Below are 20,929 nucleotides of genomic sequence, written 5' to 3'. Positions count from 1 at the left end.
ACTTAAATAAAGTATTTGTCATAGAAAACAACTCAACTCAGTAGAAATAAAGCCTCACTCAATCCAATATCTTAAAGGACTAAATCCTCAAAATCGAGTCAACGATTAGAACATAATCCAGCATATTTCGGGGAATACAATAAATAATCCATATATAGACGTATATAATACGAGTACATAGGCCGTAAAGCCTCATAAAACCGAAGGCCCCATACATTAAGTACTGAAGCCTCTATCGAATTCCATCTTTATTTATTGGATCGAAAATGGCCGAAATGGTAGAAAGCCGAGGTGAACCCACTTCCGGTCCAAGATGGCGCCGACAATTTCCGTTTCTTGACCGTCATTATTAAAACGCCTCAAGCGTCAGGATATACTTAATAAATTTAACATTTCTCTATTGATTTCGAATGGTATTTTGAAGTAAATATAGATGGATTTCGATTTAAAATGAAATAAATCTTAAAATATATTTCTAGTTATAGTATTTTAAGATGAAATCGTAGAAGATAGAGGCAATTTATTTCGATGTAATGAATAGAAAAACCGTGAGAAGTTTATAAGGAATATCTTGTTATGAAAAAAATTGTAAGAATTCTTCATGGTTCGAATACACAGACACGATTGTAAAAGCTTTAAAATAGCAATGGCAAATGCCAAATTCCAATCAGCTCGCCTAGCGGACTGTATCAGAACTGATTTAAAATGTATATGAAATAATGTACACAAATACAAAAACAGTCGTTTTTGTAAAAACAATAAAAACTCATACTAAGGGTACTGTATGGTAAGCGAAATACATACACGTACATTGAAATTTAATTGTCAGATCATTACATATCTGTTGTCGAACTCAGGTCGGGTTTAAATTCTACTTAAGGTTGATTATACATCCATTGGCGGAAGTGACAATTAACCATTCTTTGCTATTCACTTATTAATTTACATTTAAAAAAACCGGATTTTTTAACGCATTTTTTTTTCTAAGTATTGCATTTCAACTAAACTCAACAGGCGACGAGATTTACCAACAAACGTATATTTCTGAATAACCAGATTTTCTCCGCTGCAAAGGGTCGAAAACAATAGCAATGGATACTCCATGCATCATATTTGGACGTCGGGAAATGACCAATCACATTCAGGCAACCCTTCCCGTTAATGAGCGCTGCGTCACTCTATCCAGACAATCAATTATTGTATTCCACCCCCTTATTTCTGTTAAGGATATGGTGAAAGGATCTTTGGGATAAGGGCACTACTTCAAGGGAAAGAAAATAGAAGAAATCTTGCTCCAAAAAGGTCTCCGCTCAAACAAAATACTGTTGAAATAAGCGTAGTGGTACTCATGCTGTATATTTGCAGACTATTTACTTCTAAAGTGTCCATTTTTACATGGTTTTATTTAACTTGTTGTGTTTGTTCATATGTATGTGTGATGGTGTGTCATATTTGCAGCTGAATTTTATGTTTGGTTTGTTTGGATGACACAGTATGATAAGATTCAATATGGCGGAACCATAGATTAGTAAAGATTACTCACTCCTAACAAGAAAATGTAACCAGTTTTGAGAATTGAAATAGTTGCGAAAACGTATTGCCACGTCTCCGTGCTAAAATGTCCCTAAAATATTCACGCAGTACTAATTATTTATTCGTATTTTTTTCTAAAAATGTTTTTTTTTAATAAGAATTCAAAAAAATAATTGTAATGTAGAAGTATCTTTTCTATGCATTCCGAACAGAAAATTTAAAGCATATTTGAATCGCTATGAACAGAAACTTAGCACTCTTATATACTATTAAACACCCTTATATATAAGTAAAATGTGTAAAAAATTAATGCATGGAGTACAATTTTAATTTTGCGGACAAGAATATTATACGATGATTTTTATGGACACGTACGTTCTAAAGTAATATCTTTAAATTAAGTAAAATGCGAACTAATGTAGGTACATTAGACTCTCTGACGTAACAAAAAGAAATAGAAAAGTTATAGACTATGGTCTGAAGACCGAAGCGCACTTCCCGCCAAATGACGTTACTCAGCTGATCCGAGCCCCGCCATCTTCTTTCCGCCATATTGAAATGCTATTAGGGCAATGATTGTTCGGAATATCTGCCGTTTTATATTTTAACCTGAATACAGATTCTTAATAAAATATATCTAGTTTTTTCTACTGTAAATTTCAGTGCATATTAATAAAGCTCTCTGTATCAAAGATAGCTGTTGTTTTGATGATGGGAAAATGCATTGTATAAATTATGATTTTTTTTCTATAAGAAACTTGTAATATCACGAAAAAAAATCCTATATCAGTACTGGACTCAAAATATATCAGCTCTATAATGTTTTAACAATTTTAGACACATCAAGGCAATCTTAGGCTTTAGTTAGCAACGCATTTATGGCCGACATCAGGCAAAACTTTAATCCTAAATGGTCCAAAATCCGTAGGCTATATCCATGATTAGAGAATAACTATAAAACCAAAAAATCTCTAAATATAGCCTATGTCTCTCCCACAATTAAGACGAATCCAACGACACTTCATAATATGTTAAAATTCATCAAGCCATTTGCACTGTAGGACTTGCCAAAGAAAAAACATACATACGCGCATAGATTAGTAAAGATTACTCATTCCTAACAAGAAAATGTACCCAGTTTTGAAAATTGAAATATATAGTTGCGTAAAAAAGTTTTGCCACGTCTCCGTCCTAATGTCCCTAAAATTATTTATTTATAATGTAATTTATGCAGTATTAGTTATTTATTCGTAAATTTTCTGTAAAAATGTTTTTATTTGTCAAGAATTCAAAAAAAGAACTTACTAATAAGCCGTTTGTGGCTTCATTCAATTTCAAAGCGGCGAAGTATCTTTACTAATCTATGCATACGCTGAAACATTACTCTCCGGAGACGGGTAAAAAAATCTTTTAAAAACACTAATTTATCATTATAAAGCTCGCTTCTCTCATCATATCTTCTTACTCGTACATACATGAGTATATCTTGAGTTATATAAAATAAACAAACATACAATATCGTATGTATATATTAACCCTCGTCCGTCCGTCCAGGCGTGATTAATTGCTGATATAATGGACCGATACAAGGGGATGCGGTGTAGTGTTCAAACGTCACTAGATTCTAGATCATAGGGCATCTGTAAAGTGGGACTATACTATTATTACTAAGCCTGGTAGTTTGACATTTGACCCCTCATTTGAGAGTCCTAGGTTCGACTCCCTGGCGCACAACTATGGTTTTTCGAAAGTGGTCGTATTAAAAGTAATAGTATCCGACAGAAGTTTCGGTTTTGGCTGCATTTATCCAAAAAATCTTGTGTTGGGAAAAAGTTTTAGCTTCTCCAAAAATGGGCCGTTTTAAGCGAAAAGCGAAACCATTCATTCAAAAATTTTCAAAACAATACGAGTATTATTTACTTTTAGTCACTTTTGAAACTGAATTTTTTAGGGGTTTTTAAACCATCAGCTTTGGCCAACTGTTATGGCGAAAGCCCATTTATAGAATTCGGTTTCGTACAGAAATGGGCCTTCGGTCCGACACTAGGAATTATTACTTGTTTAAACGGTGAAGATTCTTCACTATAGTGATTCTATAGGAGTAGGGATTCTATATGCCGCAGAGCTGTGGAACAAATTAAAATTGAAACTGTTTGAGGTCTACGAATCTGCACTTGACCAGCGTTGTGAAAGCCCTGTACCCTTCTCACTCTGAACTTTATCCCAGCAGTATTCGACTACTATGTTTAGTATACATACGTAAGTAAGTATAGAAACTTGTATATTCGCGATTTTCTAACAAACTATTTATACATTATATAAGTAGAATCTTAAACTCTTTCATTATGTTCCCATCGTACATTAAAGAATAGCTACAAACCGCTCCAATATGTAGAAGCTACATAAATAAGTTATGTGTTACGTATTTGCGCGGTGGAGCGCATTATCGCGCGGTGCCAGCCCTGCCGCTCCGCTGGCTTGGGTAGGGTTGACACTTGCTTGGTGTAACATTTTATGCGTATAAAATGTGTTACAATGTTAAATAGAAATTATGTGAAGTATAGTTTTTCTGATATAGTATATTTGTATCATTGCAATGTAACATATTCGTATGTAGTATATAAAATATGGGTAAAATCGTATATAAATAAAAATTGGGTTACAGTACATTGATATTTTTAAGTTTTTTAAAGGCGGTAGGAATTATCGTGTAATTTTTATTTCTGTCTTATAATAGTAATGTTACATTCAGTTTTGGTATGATTTGAAAGATATAGGGCAGAGATGACGAATCACAATTTACTCCTAAGAAGGTAGTAAAGTGTCGGTGGGTAGAAAAAATATAAGATGCAGTCTATGAAGTCAAAGTCAAAAAGTTATTTCATAGAAAATATATGTTTTTGTTTATATGCAATCCTAAGTATCGGTAACTGACATAATAATATTTAAAATATTATTTACAATACTTATCAATTTTGTTTTGTTGGGTCTTTTACAAGCCTTTTTCTTATATGATATAAAAATGAATAAATTTTAAGTTTACAATTGATTAATATTTAATTGAAACAGATTGCATATTCAGGCACATGCATTATTGCGCATACAGCGTATATTATTGTGCATTGGAGCGCAATATCGGTGGGTGGCAGCCCTGCGAGTCGCCGCTAGGGTTGACACTTACAAAGCATCTATTATCCGGTCAAAGGGATACATTATTGAAAGGCGTTCGCAATCTATTCACTTGGTAATCTTTTAAAGAAAGTATATATTTATCTTTTGACGAGCAAAGAAATATATTTACAAAGTCTTCATTAATGACAACCTAAGCAGTCATAACGACTACAATAATAAATGAATGATGATATCGTTAGGCGGTCACTATTTCACGTAATTTAATTCACTTTAAATAACTTTCTTGGCTTTCAATTACCACCACGTAATGACCTGTGTCATAAATAGCATGAACATGCGAACATGCTAATACTGAATGAAAAATATGTAAAAAGCGTCATTTAGATTATGACATTATTTTCTTAACTATACATTTGCTTAGTCGGGAATCGTATCTAAAATGCTCCATAAGTTTGAATGCCTGGGATGAGTGTCTCCGACCACACCAATATTAGAACACAACAACGCTTAACACTCCTGTTATGAGGTAGAAATACTCGTAGGTGTGGCAGTGGTGCCTTCAGAATCGAACCACAAACTTTTCTACCAATTTCTTCAAATATATAAATCGGCTTGTAAAATATCTATTACTCTTCAGTCCTAGGAGGCCCACAAACTATGCTACAATATTTTTTTATACCATCGGATTGATTCAACTATTGTACGATGCACTCATTCGAAACCACTTCCCATATCAGGCATCAGTAAGGCACAAAGGCTGTTTGAGGCACTGTAAAGGCATGTCAGGAGCACGCGGCACCGGAAATTGCTCCGCCATTTTGCGACCGGAAGTGGGCAATTATAGCGAGCAACGCCGCCTGTTTAGCATATGTTTTTGTTTGAGTTGGTAACATTGTTACTTAATAACTTGATTAGTGGGAACTTTATGGTAAGTAAATGAGAAAAATATGTTCAAAGTAAATAATTTAAACATGAAATCTATACTTTTTTACAAGCTGTAGTAATGATAAAAATAGTAAGAATTTTAAAAATATGTTTTCCTGATGATTCCTATTCGTTTTTGAGTTTGAAAATAGCATTACAAGTTCATGCTTCATGTAAAATTTGTAAAAATCTGACAGGCTGTCGGGTGCGCCAAAGAATTAGACATACATACATAGGTACATACGCTCGAAAAAAAGCCTCTGCAGTCGGATAAAAGCCTTCTTTTTTCTTTTATAATATAGGAGTAGCAGACGTGCGTGCAATCCACCTGATGAAAAGTGACTACTGCTGCCTATGGACATGTGTGATCAACCCCAGATAGGATTAGATATTCCTACTTGAGGTTGGCCACAGAAGCGCTACTACCCCTAAATACTAAGCTGGAACGTCTCGGAAAAGTATTTCTCCCTTACCACACCCTTCAAACCAGAACACAGCGCTTAAAACTGCTGTCATTTGGCAGAAATAGGTGTAGCGGTGGTGCCGGCGGAGTCGAACCACAAATGGTTCTACCATCTTCGTATGTAGTATTTACAAGTAATATTCCCTATAATATCAAAAAGGCGATATAATAGAAAGGAAAACATAAGTTAAACGCATAAAAGCCTCGCTCGCCACCGGCAAATGCGATTAGACGGTCTTTGATTAACCAAATCAGAGCTTTAAGACGACTGGGGTACACTAATTCCATTATGGAGAGATGGAGACGGTGCCCCGTTTGATAGGGAGCGTTACTGGCTCTAGTACTGTATAATGGAAATTGTTTTGAAGTTAATTTATATACAAAGGAGTTACTTCTCTTTTAGGTGATATAACATACGAGTAAGTATGATGTTTTTAACCGACTTCGAAAAGCAGGATGTTCTATGTTTGGCTGGATGTATTTTTTTATGAAAGTTAAAATGTGATTGTAGGTGTGGTAGTGGGCGCCCATGTATATATTAAATCACTATGAAATGTTATTTTATTTATTTATTTAAGTTTTATAACTTTTTTAATTCAGATTGCTACTTCATACGAGTATACAATTTATTTGATGGTAAGTGACGTCTATCGCCCGATAGACATGTGGAATCAACCCCAGAAAAGATTAGAGTCCTACCTGAGGTCGGCCACACATGCTTTGCTACCACTAAGGATTAAGTTGGAACGCCTTGGGTACTGACCCATATTCTGGTTTCAATAGTCAATATACTGATATTGATTATTGAAACCAGAACATTATGGTATTTTTGATATCTGTTTCGGGTCTTTGTGTAATAGCCTTTATGTGTGTCCATGTTCCCCACGACAGACAGGACACGACACCTAGTGTGGGGCTGTGAGTGTAGAAAGCGTCTTTTTAATGACTTCGTACAGTTTTCAAGCGCTTTTTCCACACAGATGCGAATATGGAACGAACTTCCGATGTATTCCCAGAGCGACAGGACAGGGCGTTTTTCAGGAAAGGTGCAAAAAGAGGTCTTTCAAAGCCATTCGTGACGCGTCTATGTAGGTGTGACAGGTATGTTAAATTCTAAATAGTTATGGGGTAACATCTTTATAACTCTTTAAACTTTATCTTTAAACTCTTCCAAATTCTGTTAGGTGATGTCCAAAATGTTTGCGAATAATATTAATTATGTATAAATCTTTGAAGAATGAAAAAAATACTATGACGTTAAAAATATTTGGAGATAAAAAATGTATTAATATGAACTTTGGCTAGCCTACAATCTGTCTTTAAATGATATTACATAATAGATTTTAGGCGTCAGTATCCTTAATGTTTAACATGACCAACGACCCATCGTAGAAATTATTTGAAATATTATTATTTGATTATATGAAAAGTTTTTTCCTTATAATATAGTAGTAGCAAATGAGCATGCTGTCCGCCTCATGCTGCTACCGCCCATGAACATCGTAATCAACCCTAGATAAATTACATTCCTACCTGTGGTCGGCCTCATATGCGTTGGTACTCCTGAGAACTAAGTTGGGATGCCTTGGATAAGTACATATGTCTCGCTTATCACATAAAGTAATCTTAAATAGACTTCTCAAGTAATTCTGCCTTTTCTTCGTCTCTCAGTCGTCGATAAACGCGCCTGCCTCGGCAGCTCCCTGATTCAGTTATAATAAACATTTTATTTTAAAGGCAGGCTTTATGTTAACACGAATTTGATAAAAGCGACACAATGAACCCAACTCGATTAGTTGACGCTCCACCGTTTCCGAGGCTCCCCGATTGTGAATATTCAAGCGTCGATTAATTATATTATTTCTGAACTATACTTTGAGTTTAATATTATGAGCGAGGTTTTCTGTGTGAAATGTTGGGTGAGGCGTTTGAAATTTAAACAAGTATTGTAAATTCGACTTCTAGATTTGGAGGACTGACGTTAAAATCCCAGTCATATTTGATTTTTCGAAATCTACACCGGAGTTTTGTTTCGTGTCCAGAGACATTTTAGGAAAAATGCTCAAAGGTGTGTGAAGTCTACCAGTCATTACAAGCCAAAATGTTTTCAAGGTAACAAAAAACATTACTTCATAATCACCCAAACAATTCTACGAGATAAAAAATCTTTATGCTTTATTAATAAATCTTCTTTAAGGACTCAAGCTTAATATTTGCATTAAGTATTGTATAAGAAAATAAATTATACAAAACACTACAATTAATTGTTTAACTGAATTTAACGATGAAAATTATACAAAATGTTGTTGAATAACAGTCATTTACTAAAGAAATCTTAAATGCTAATCAACAAAATAATTTCCATAATTTTCTAACAGTATCACACAAAATTTTGCTCACTTTTCTTCCTAATACATGATTATACCAAACACGTTATTTGACAAAACTACAAATGTTAAATTTGAATATCCGATAGATCCGAAGATCCGTGAGATCCGTTCGCAAACGCTGAATTATTCGCCCCAGATCCGTTGAACCCAGTTTATGACCTTTGATTGTCGTGCTATAAATTTTTATATCGGCAGATTCCCGGGACGCCGGATAATATCTCCGGAATGCCTAATGTTCAGTTTATATCGCTGTTTCATCGGATCTACGTATACAGGGTGATTTTTTCTAAACGATGACCAAATCGGGAAGTATGTATAAGTGAAAATTTTTGAACGATGATCAGAACGGAAAGTATAAGCGAAGATGCTGAAAGAAGTTTTGTTTTTTTTTAAATCTTATTAAGTATGCACTTGACTATTACTTACACAAAATACATAAAACACTAAATATCACACAAATAGAGTACAGACATCAGATTGATAAAACATATTTCCTCCTTATACTTGAGAAATTGGTCCTTCGAGCCAGATTTACATTTACCTCCAATTTAACTCATCGACAACTAATGAGTTCAGCAGTTATGAGTCTTCAATAGTAATGACCTACTGCTGGGAAAGGGTCTTATCTCCTTTAGAAAAAAAAATCTTCCTAAGTTTGAAAATTCAGAGCGCGCTTGTACGGCCTGGGATTCAAACCTCGGCCTCCCCGATCGAACTGCCTATTTTCAACGACTACACTGCTTTCTAATTCAAAGAATACATTTAATACAAAACTCTAATACAGTTAATACAAAATTCATTTTTGTTTGCAAATTTAAAAGTCAAAGTACAGAAATAGAAGCAGACAGTCTATTTCTAAACATCCAACATGCAGATACGCAAATAGGTATAAAAGGAGCCATTAGGGCGGAATTGCACTTCGATTTACATTTCGCGCCCCATTGCCTTTAAAATACGGGGTGGTTGAAATTGGAGGCACAATTTTTTCTAGTTTTCGTAAGGTTCAATGAGTGTGGTTTTTGGTTAGACTTTTATTGGTTTTTACGAGAACTAATGGTAAGGGTAGTTTTATTTTTAAATTTTAAAATAAGGTTATTTATTCTCATTGCATAGGTAAAGTATAGAAGAGGTACATAAGAATAATTTCAACAAATAAATTTGTAGTCTTTTTAATATTTTAATAATATCACAGTAGTAAATGAGTATGATTATTATCAACCATCTGATCGTATGAGGTCTCTGCCACCTTAAAACAGCTGTAACCAACTCCAAATATAACAAGGATTATTCCTGAAGCCGACTACAGATATGCTGCTATTCGTGAGGACTAAGATGGGTGGAAGCTAAGTCAATAAGTATATATAAAGTGATAGCCTAGTGGTTAAGAAACTCGGCCTCTCGATCGAGGGGTCCGAGGTTAAAATCCCAGGCACGCACCTCTGAATTTTTTCAAAGTTATGTGCATATTATAAATTATTTATCACTTGCTAAACGGTGAAGGAAAACATCGTGAAGAAACCTGCACACCTGAGAGATTTAAAAAAGAAAAATCTCAAAAAGTATGTGAAGTATACTAATACGCATTTGGCCAGCGCGGTGGATTATAGTCTAATCCTTCTTATTATGAGAGGAGACCCGTGCCCAGCGGTGGGACAGTAATGGGTTGATGATGATGATGAAGTCAATAAATTCTGTTCTATGGGATCTATATGATGTTGGCTACCAGGTAAGATGTCCATGGACAGTAAATATTAAGTGAAATACATACCCATTTGCTACCTTTATATTTAAAACGAATTTAACTACATTTTGTCGAGCATACTGGTTATAGAAATATACGTTTCTACCTCTCTTTGAGTTGGTATAAATATATATTATTGCGTATATTTTTCATAATATTGTTGGGTTGTATTACAGCTTCTTACAGTACTTAGATAGTAGCCGCTGTAAGTACTATCTAGGTACTAATAAGGTGGTAGAACTCCTTTGTGGTTCGACTCCGGCGGCACCACCGCCACACCTACTTCTGCCTAATAACAGCAGTGTTAGCCGCTGCTGTGTTCCGTTTTGACGGGTGTGGTAAGAGAGACAGACTTTTCCGAGGCGTTCCAGCTTACTCCTCAGGGGCGCGGCGCATCTGTGGTCGACCTCAGGTAGGAATATCTAATCCTATCTGGGTTTGATTACAGACATCTATTGGCGGCAGTAGCCACTTACCATCAGATGGACTGCATACTCGTCTGCTACTCCTATATTATAAAAAAACACTTAGGTAGTAGTTATAGCCGCTGTAAGTACTCAAATATTATATGCGGTAAGGCAAATCCAATACCTACTACCGTCTAGTTCTCAAGTCGTAACTAAAACGTAAAATAGAATTCAAAAACGCCCTCATAACATCTCGATAACAAAAGACGAAATAAAATAAAGATCATTTTATCAGACGTTCACGATATCGGTTGCCATGACAACGTCACGTACACCCCTCGTTATAGGGATGGGTAACGATACACGTTTTAAAATGTGTCGAGAAATGTTAAATTGTATTTGTAAAATGGGTTAGTGCCTGTTGATCTTGTGAATTGGTGGTATATTTTGAATTGAGGCAAATGTAGAAAGGAAACTACATTTGAAGCGCGAGTTACTCACGACATGCATAAATATATTTTTAAATAGAATTTTATACGTAACTTTTTATATGTAACGGGTGTTCATGATACGTTGTTTTAATTTCTTTTTTGCCGATATTTCGAGTTAGGTCATGGTCCACCTGATGGTAACTGTCTATAGTCGCCCATGGAATCAATAACAATATCAATATCAGGTAATCAATATCACATAGTAATAGATATTGCTTCCTGAGGTCGGCCACAGATGCGTCGCTACCCCTAAGGACTAAGCTGGAACGACTCGGAAAAGTATACGGAAAAGTGTGATTCCTTTCGAACCGGAACACAGCAGCGTTTAACACTGCTTATGTCTCAATTCCGCGACAATATTAGTCTCAAATCATAAATAGTACTTGTTCAATGTAAATAGATATAGTTAACACTCATGATTAATTTATAAGCTATGTAAAATTTGTAGGCACTCATCCACAGTACCAAATTCACACAAATCTATGAGCTTTATGTCTGCAGCAATACGAATGAAGTTTATATTTCCATACAACAGATTTACCGTACTTAACACGTGCAAAATTATATGGGATAAAGTCAAAATATGAATTGTTTGGACACTTTAGCGCCATAACTCAATTTCAGGTGTTTTACAACGGGTCATCCATTCATACGATGTGTTGATGTGTGCGTGGAAATATATATGTACCAATGTTATGTACGTTTGTTGTTTTAATTTGTACAGAAGATAACAAATACTATTCTATATGTTTGGTTGCGTATAAAGATTTTCTTTGTTTTGGAAAAGGAATATTTAAGAAGTATATCATAATAGTTTTATATCACAAGATATACATTAAATTATGATATAAGGTAATATTATAAAATATTTCAAGTTTATTTTCGTTCCTTGTAATGAAGTCATGGCAGACAGATTTAATATTATGAAATTGAATTAAAAACCTGGTTAAAGAATATTAAATCGGAAATATTAATACTATGTAGAACGGCAATGACAAAACGGCAAAATTTTCTAGTAAAATGCAAGAATTTCAATGTAATTTTATTGCAATAGCTAAAGTAATCGAACTGAAAAATAACGTTTATATGACTACTGAAATAAAAAATACAGATATAATATGACTTCATATTAATTATGAAAAATTAACTGCAAAATTACTAATTAAAGGAATACTATATCCTTCTTGTATTTTTACACCATTGATACCTTTGTCTAGCCTACATTATACACTTTACTAAGTCAGACAGACACCATAAAAATAGTTTTATTGACATATGGAGTGTGATGGCACCGTCTGGAGTATGGTCCAAGGCTTTGAGCGTCGCGACGGCATGCAGACATTCCGTTGAATGAGGTGCATACCATCTGACCATACTCATTGACATATAGTACCAAGATATATGATATTCGTTGTTAAATGGGATTTAAATAAATGTTAAATTAATTTCACAATTTATAGGACAATAATAAAGTAGTATTAAAAAATCTATGTAAAACATTATATCGACATTCATTTACTAATTTTTAATTATATAATAGTTCAAATACTATCAAAATAACGAAATTAAAAATACCAAATAACGGTGACAAAAATAACATCGATTTGCATTATAATCAAATATCGTTATACGATATAATAGTTACCTAATCATGAAAAGTTAATAGCAATATATTCTTTGATACAGTATACAGAATATAGTAATATGGAACTATTTCCATAAATAGAGTACTTGAGGTAATTAAATGAGTATGTGATAGAATCATCTGGAGTATGCTCCTAACCTTTGAGCGTCGCGACGGCATGTAGACGCATTCCGGTGAGTGTGAGATGCATACCATCTGACCATACTCATTGACATATAGCACCAAGATATAGGTACGATATTCGATAAGGGTAGTGTAGGTAGGGTTAGATTTAGAAAATGTTGAAATTATTTTAAAAAGAACTAGGCCATTGTGGTAAAAATATAACAACAATGTTGAACAAATTTTGCAATGCGATTTTGGGGTACGGAAAATATAATAAAATTTGTTAGAAGTATAACCAAATACTTATGACTAAAATCACAGCAGTTTGTGTTATAATAATACTAGCTGACCCGGTAAACGTTGTGTTGCGATATAAATAAATAAATGTTAAGGGTGAACAACCCTAATCCCTTAAGGGTATGAAAAATAGATAGTAGCCGATTCTCAGACCCACTGAATATGCATATAAAATTTGGTGAAAATCGGTGAAGCCGTTTCGGAGGATTACGGTAACTAACATTGTGACACGAGAATTTTATATAATAATATATTGTTTTGCATTATAATACTTACCTAAGGATTAAAATAGTTATATAATATATTTTGTACTTGAACGAGACTAAATGATACTTTATAGACTAAACTTGAATGATTTCATCAATATTTGAAGCGCTATCGCCAGTGTGTAATGGAATCGCCTGAAGTATTACGCCTAAGCCTTTGAGCACGCACTGGAATGTGGAGCGTTCCTGTGGATGCGAAGTGCATTCCATCTGACCTCAATATCCATTGATATATAGAGCTCTATACATGATATTAGATAAGGACAGTACGCCGCTAATGTCCGTTATATATACTCAATCTGATCAATTGCAGATGGTAGATTCGTTTGTAGATCGAATCCGGCGGCACCACCGCCACACTTATTTCTACCTAATAACAGCAGTGTTAAGCGCTACTGTGTTCTGCTTTGAAGTGTGTGGTCAGGGAGACATACTTTTCCAAAGGGTTCCAGCATAGTCCTCAAAGGTTACGGGCGGCGCATTTGTGGCCGACCTCAAGTAGGAATATCTAATCCTATCTAGGATTGGTTATAGATGTCATAGATGTTACTGATGTGGACTGTATGCTCATCTACTACTTTTGTATTATAAAAGTGTAAATACTTAATACTTATGTGGTTAGTCTAGGAAAAATAAAAATTTTGAAATAACTCCATCAATATTAAGCGTTAAAGGCAGGATGTAATGGAATTGTCTGAAGTATTACGCCTAAGCCTTTGAGCACGCACTGGAATGTGGAGCGTTCCTGTGGGTGCGAAGTGTATATTATAAGTAATTATCAAAAGTTAATTACTCTAAATATATTTCCGACTATGACAGGATATTTAGTCTTTTATGATGAGACATTTGGGCAGATTTTACTCTTAACTAAGTAAGACTTAGTAAAGAAAAGTAGTTCTATCAATATTTATTGAGTATTGTGTGTGATGGAATTATCTAGACTAGTATTACGCTTAAAGCCTTTGAACAGAGTTAGAGATCCTGCGGATGTGAGGTGCATTCCATTTAACCTTAATATCCCCTGAGATATAGATCAGATATCGATACCCTTTGAGGATCACCTGTACAGAAATGTTGGGTTCAAAAGTGCTAAAATTTTCAAAATTGATCACGCTATTTCGAGACAAGATTAGGTCCTTTAAAATATTTTGTAAGTGTATTTTTGTTAACATTACGTTGTGCAATACTTTATACTTCAGAAATATGTAATAAACCCACATTTATTTCAATTATTTTTTATTTTGTAGTGACATAGAAGTCGGTTGAATTTTTTGTTAAAAAAAATTATTACTTTACAGATTCTATAATAATTAAATAATATGATTAAATTTAAAGATTGTCTTTATAATCACAGAATAATAGCAAATTAATTAATTATCAATATAGTATTCAGATATTAATAGTTTCAAAATGGTAGCATTGGTAGCATGGTAGCATCTTTTGCAAAATTAATAAAATCAAAAGAAAAAAGCTTTTTGAAAATCAGCTTTTATTACCTGTTAATAAAAAAGAAATAAAAAGTTAAAAATAATTTAAACCCAATGTATTAAATATTTGCGTTTTTATAACAGACACATTTTTTATAAATATAAGCGTGTTACATTGATGGAGGTTACAATTTAAAAAAAAACATTATAACACCTGAAATGTTTTTTTTGTAATCAAAATGTAACCTGAACAATGTAACACGTTTATTCTACAAGTTAAGCCCTTTCATTTGATACCCATATTGGGTGGGTTGTCTCGAAATATGTACGCCGCCACTTTGGATTTACGGCGGCCATATTGGATTGACAATAAAACTAAATTTATATGATTACATTGTCACGCGTAATTAAGATACTTGCTACATTTCAGCACAATCGGACACTGGGAAGTGGGTGAAATTTAGCTTGCAAGATTTAATTACAAACATCGGAAAAGGTGAAACTAAATGAAAACTTGCAAAATTAGGCTTCCAACGTAAATAATCTCAGTAAAAGTTTCTTATAAAACAATATTTGAAAGAAAAATGACATAGCCACACAAAAGCTGACTTTAAATAAAGTCAGACTCCTTTCCCACTCCAAGCACGTGACTAAGAGGTCGATGAGTGAAATTCCCGGAATATTTCCGCATCGCCTCCAATATTTGTCTCGCATATTGAGACCGCCGCGTTCTGAGGGAATCTTAAGAACAATGAGAGAGGAATTTCATATAATCATGATGGGAAAAGTAGGTTGGTAGTTTTTAAGTGAGGGCGAGGAAATGAAAATTCCCAGTGAACTCTTTAGTTGTGTATTATTGATTTTAAATGCTTAGTTGTGTATTATTGATTTTAAATGCTATCTTCTTTTTTCAAAATATTTTGGAATGAGGAGCAGGTTTTAGGATTTTATCTTTTTCTTTAAACCTATTGTAGAAAATATATACAGATTAGATTTAAGTGTATTAATAATGGAAAATATCTAGTAATAGTAATAGTAGATTGAGAAAAAAACACAAAATAAATGTATTCAATTTCATGTACTGAAATTATATAATTATAATAAAAGAAAAATAACCAAATCATGCTAAGATAAATTTTATTAAATTATCGATATAATTAATCGACTTAAATCGATATTACCGCACATCACTAGTGAAATTCCTAGCATTGCGCCACGCTTCGGTTCAAATATTTGCCACCGCATATTAAGAGGCGCATTCTTGGGGAATTGCCGTGAATAGAACAATAAAAGAAAATCGTTTTGTAAATTCATATTGCAGTTAATAAAATGGGTCATAATTTAATGTTATTATCGCAAATGGGTCACAAATATTATTAACGTTATGACTTTATGTCTTTTATAAAGTATCTAATGACATTCAATTTAATATGTAAAACTATCTTTATATATTTATATGGTACGTTAGTGTTTTCATAAATATTTAACCTTCTTCTTAATAAGTGATTTGTCTCAACCTTTTTCGATAGTGACCGATCGCATTCAGTTTCTGCCAAGCTTCGGCCAAAGTGAGGTTTCGGTCAAAGTTACAGTTTCGGCCGAACTCGGCAGTAGCAACAGTTTACGTGAGAACCAACATTGTGTTTGCGTGCGAAGTACGTACTTTTTATGTATACCTTACTATGCGATGTATCAAGTTGACTGTTACCTGAAACAATAAAAATACATTAATAAATTACACATAATTATCATTTTATATTTTATGAAACATTTCATATCTACATATATTCAATATCATAATATATGGTCGGGGTTTTTTTACTTTTTTATAATATCGGAGTAGCAGACGAGCATGCAGTAAGTAGATATTCCTACCCGAAGTCGGCCACAGATGCGCTGCTACCCCTAAGGTGGAACGCCTCGGAAAAGTCTGTCTCTCTTACCACACCCTTCAAACCGGAACATAGCAGCGCCTAACACTGCTGTTATTAGGTAGAAATAGGCGTGGCGATGGTGCCACCGTAGTCGAACCACAAAGAGTTCTACCACCTTCATATATATAGCACGTGTTTTATTCAAGACTGCTGCTTAAACAAAAAACTAGTTAACACAAAATTGTTATCTATTTTAAGAACCGTTAATCCTAAACTTTTCGCCAAACTAAGTAGTTATCTCGTTACCTGCTCTAATTAGGGTAGCTAACTATTATAGTTAACTTCAACTACACACCGAAAGTAACAAATTTTACGTAAAACGTAATAAATAACAAAAGTAATTCTTTTGTTAATATTAAATGGGTCTGGTTAGGTATATTATTTTTAAATAGTTTACGTCAAAAATATATTTAGGTGCACTTTTAAAAGGAATAGGTATCTATAGGACGAAATATTGTGTAAAATTACAGTTATAAGGTGAAATTGTTTTTTTATCCTTAATAATTTTAAAATTTCTTTATTTCCGATATCAATCTTATTAAAATAAGAAAAGGTATATACCGGCTATAAAAGTAATGTTGTTATAAAATTGATCTTTGCCTATTTTTTTAAAGTCATTAAAGTAGAACCAATAATAATTTATTTTGTTTATTACTAAGAAAAAGGGACAAAATATTAGTTTATTGTTTACCCCACTAATAAGGTTTTAAGGGCTTATCCCACAATGCCTTTTATGTCTTTGTTCTTAGTGGCTATTTTCGTTTGAATGCAATTTCCTACTAATTGTTAGTAATAAGAGTGGTCTTGCGCAGGTAATTCCGAAATTATTTCATTCTCCGCTACCCTCTGGTAGGAGGCGTAGGAGCAGAGATATATAAATATTTTCAAAAATATTACACATTTTAGGGACAGTGGTTTTGTAATAATATATTTTGCAAAGATTTTCGAGTGTTTGTGAAGTGTCTAAAATGACTAAAGCCAGCCATTATTATTTTACTGACAGTATTTTTCAGTTGGTAAGTATTTTTATAAATCCTTTTGAACGCAAAAGTTTTAGCCAGAGGCAGAAATATAGGGGGACAATATATAAATTATAAAGAAAGAGAACGTAATAATAATTATTTTTAATTAATTAATATAGTTATAAATTACGATTGTTTTCTTGTTTTTGAAAATATATTTTATACCAAACTATTATTTTCGATTCGATTTAAATATATGCGCGAAAGTTCTTTAGAATGTAATTCTTTAAAATGTTACAATTTTATTTACATTTAAACATTAATTTAAATTATAAGCCCTGTACTGTAATGTTCTAAAATTTTATGTCATAAATTAAATGAATCGTTAATGATTTACGTAGAAACACTTAAGTATCATTATTTGCATTTAATTAATGACAATCATTATGAACCTAATGTGTCTTTTATATTCATTATGGTTTACTTTGTAATGTAGTTACTAGAATGTAAACATGAAGGGCTTATCTTATGTAATTTCAATAGGTACGTAATATTTTTATTTTAAGAATATACAAGTGCTTAAAAGTAAGCATCTATATATTTAAAATGATTAGCTTTTGTTAAAATATTACAAATACTTACTAACGTCGTTAGACATAATAATAAATAAGATGAAAATACTAAAATTTAGTCTGTTTAAAAATTTTAATTGTTAAAATAATATGGTTTTAATCGCAAAATATATAATAAAAAACACCATTCTTCATTTTCTTGTTAACCATTTCAGAAATTTTGACAAAGTAGCAGACTGGTATATTACACATTTCATCTGATTTTGTATTTCTTCAATTCCAGGAAATAAACCTGCACAATGTCAGAAGGGAGCTGATTCTCATGATAGAGGAATTTGAGAAAGAAGACTGTCTTATCTGCATGCAGCTCAAGTGTCGCTGTACAGCCAAAGCAACCGAAAACCAAGGGAAAATCAGTGTCACAAGCCGAGCAAGCAATACTGAGGATCCTGGTAATAAAGACAAAGACGAAATCCCTAAAACCGCACCACCTGCCGATTCACTCCCTAAACCTAAATTTGAAAAAGATGTAAGCGACAGCCCATGTACTTCCACACCAGTTAAAGAAGTTAACAAAGACATAGAAGCGTGGATTCGAACGTCTAAAGTAGCACAAACTACGAATGATAATGAACGAAAGATGAATCCAACTGAACTACTATTTGCTACTCTAAAGAAATCTTGGGATGAAGGTTCAGTCAGTGATCCTAAAAAAGAAAGGGGAGATCCTTGGTACGCAAACACTGCTAATGCCGTGGAGGCCTTCTTCAACAGTTTTAAGGTCCCGCCGGTAAATATGACACCAGCTAACATAGCTTATATCACTAATAAGCTCACAGCAGCGTACGTGAAGCAAAAAGCTAGGAAGGCGGAATATTCATACTTTTAAGATATATTATATGATGGTAATGATATTTTTATATAAAAGATGAAGAAGACTGTAAAAAGTCTTGTAATTGAAGGAAGATTGTAGGAACTGCAGCCCATATATATATATATAGTATGACAGGGGATTTATAGGACGCGAGAAAGAGACGAAAGAAAACAATTCAGTTTTTGAAGATAAAAGGTTCTCAGTGTAAAAATATCTTATAAAAACATATTCAAACTTTTTAGGGATTTAGAACTTATTCGTTGTTGGTAGTTTATATTTATGGGCTGCAAAGATTCTCCTGGTTTCTATTACAAAAAACATAAGTTTTTAATGAATATTACATTTAAGTTATTTATAATTTAATTATATTTAATATTAAACTTTGCAATATCATTTATTGGCAATAATAAATACTTGTAAACTGCAATAATAATGATTAATTGCAAAAGGATTTTCTGGCTACTGTTTAAGTAATCGAATTATAAAAGTCAATTCAATTTTTACTATTTTAATGTTGCAATATTGTTAATTATAAAAATGAACATTATATTAAAAGTAAATATAAATCTGATAATATCGTATATTTCTCAATTATTTTTATTAAATTATAACTTTAAAATTTACAGTTTACAATTTTAAAGTTTCAATTTGATTATTTAATTTTTAATATGTAGTTTTTAAAGAATTACAATTTATTCATTATAATATTTTCGGTTGTAAAAATGTTTTTCAATTAATAATTTTATACAATTAACGTTTAGTCTTTTAGCATTGAAGGCAAATTTTAATGCATGAGTTTATTAATATTAATTAATAAATCATATAAAAAAGAAAACCAAAAAAATAAATTAGCTTTTAAGAATTTTTACAAATTGTAAAATTACTAATTATTTTAAAACATATATCGCATGGTATATAAATACTATTGAAAAATATGCTGCGTGCCATTTTATTTTGTAATTTCCTAATATACCTAATAATATGAGTAAATAAATATTTAATTAAATACATTCGGTTTTTTTATTTTTTATTCAAGTATTAACTGATAACAATATAATTATTGTTTTTAGTAATGTCGGACTATAATTATGTTTTGAACACTTACCAATGATTGTCACTTGACAGTTATTGCATAATTCGTCAAATTTCAATCTTTGGTCATAGATTAGTAAAGATACTTGAAATTGAATGAAGCCACAAACGGCTTATTAGTAGGTTATTTTTTTTTAATTCTTGACAAATAAAAACATTTTTAGAGAAAATTTACGAACAAACAACTAATACTGCGTAATTTACATAATAAATAAATAATTATTTCAAATATTTTAGGGACATTTTAGCACGGAGACGTGGCTAAACTTTTTTAGGCAACTATTTCAATTCTCAAAACTGGGTACATTTTCTTGTTAGGAGTGAGTAATCTTTACTAATCTATGTCTTTGGTAGGCAAACTTGTGATAGTATTAATAACGTGACAATGAACTGTTGATTATAGTATGCGTGCTACTCGATTCTGGTTTAAAGGTAAAATAAATAAATAAATAAATAAATAAAGGTAGTAATGAAATGCTTTAGTTCAGGTACCATAAGACTTATACTATTTGTAGTAATAGTCATGCATAAAGTAACTAAATTTTTGATAATACATAAGTCAAATACATATATCCTATGTAAAGTCAGACTGACTAATATAATCAGTGTTAGACGTGTACGACGCAATTAAAGTGTGACGAAAAAAAACACATTCAAATATAGAACAGTAAACT

The 20,929-nt window shown here is 32.6% G+C and overlaps 2 protein-coding genes across 3 annotated transcripts in view; one reads left to right on the top strand and one right to left on the bottom strand.

The window, feature by feature from the left end:
• cpx (synaptic transmission protein complexin) overlaps window positions 1-20,929 on the bottom strand; it is a 320,263-nt gene that overhangs the window by 59,729 nt on the left and 239,605 nt on the right. The gene's annotated exons all lie outside the window — the stretch shown is intronic.
• Window positions 17,599-19,277, top strand: LOC140744818 (uncharacterized). Its single transcript, XM_073076496.1, has 2 exons — window positions 17,599-17,771; window positions 18,573-19,277. The coding sequence occupies exons 1-2, from the start codon at window positions 17,724-17,726 to the stop codon at window positions 19,176-19,178; spliced, it is 654 nt and encodes a 217-aa protein (XP_072932597.1). The 5' UTR covers window positions 17,599-17,723; the 3' UTR covers window positions 19,179-19,277.

Source organism: Epargyreus clarus, unplaced genomic scaffold (genome assembly GCF_041222505.1).
Source record: "Epargyreus clarus isolate Ecla_fem2 unplaced genomic scaffold, WU_Ecla_fem_2.2 ptg000002l, whole genome shotgun sequence".
In the NCBI taxonomy this organism is placed as follows: domain Eukaryota; kingdom Metazoa; phylum Arthropoda; class Insecta; order Lepidoptera; family Hesperiidae; genus Epargyreus; species Epargyreus clarus.
This window is presented reverse-complemented; position numbering and strand designations above follow the sequence as displayed.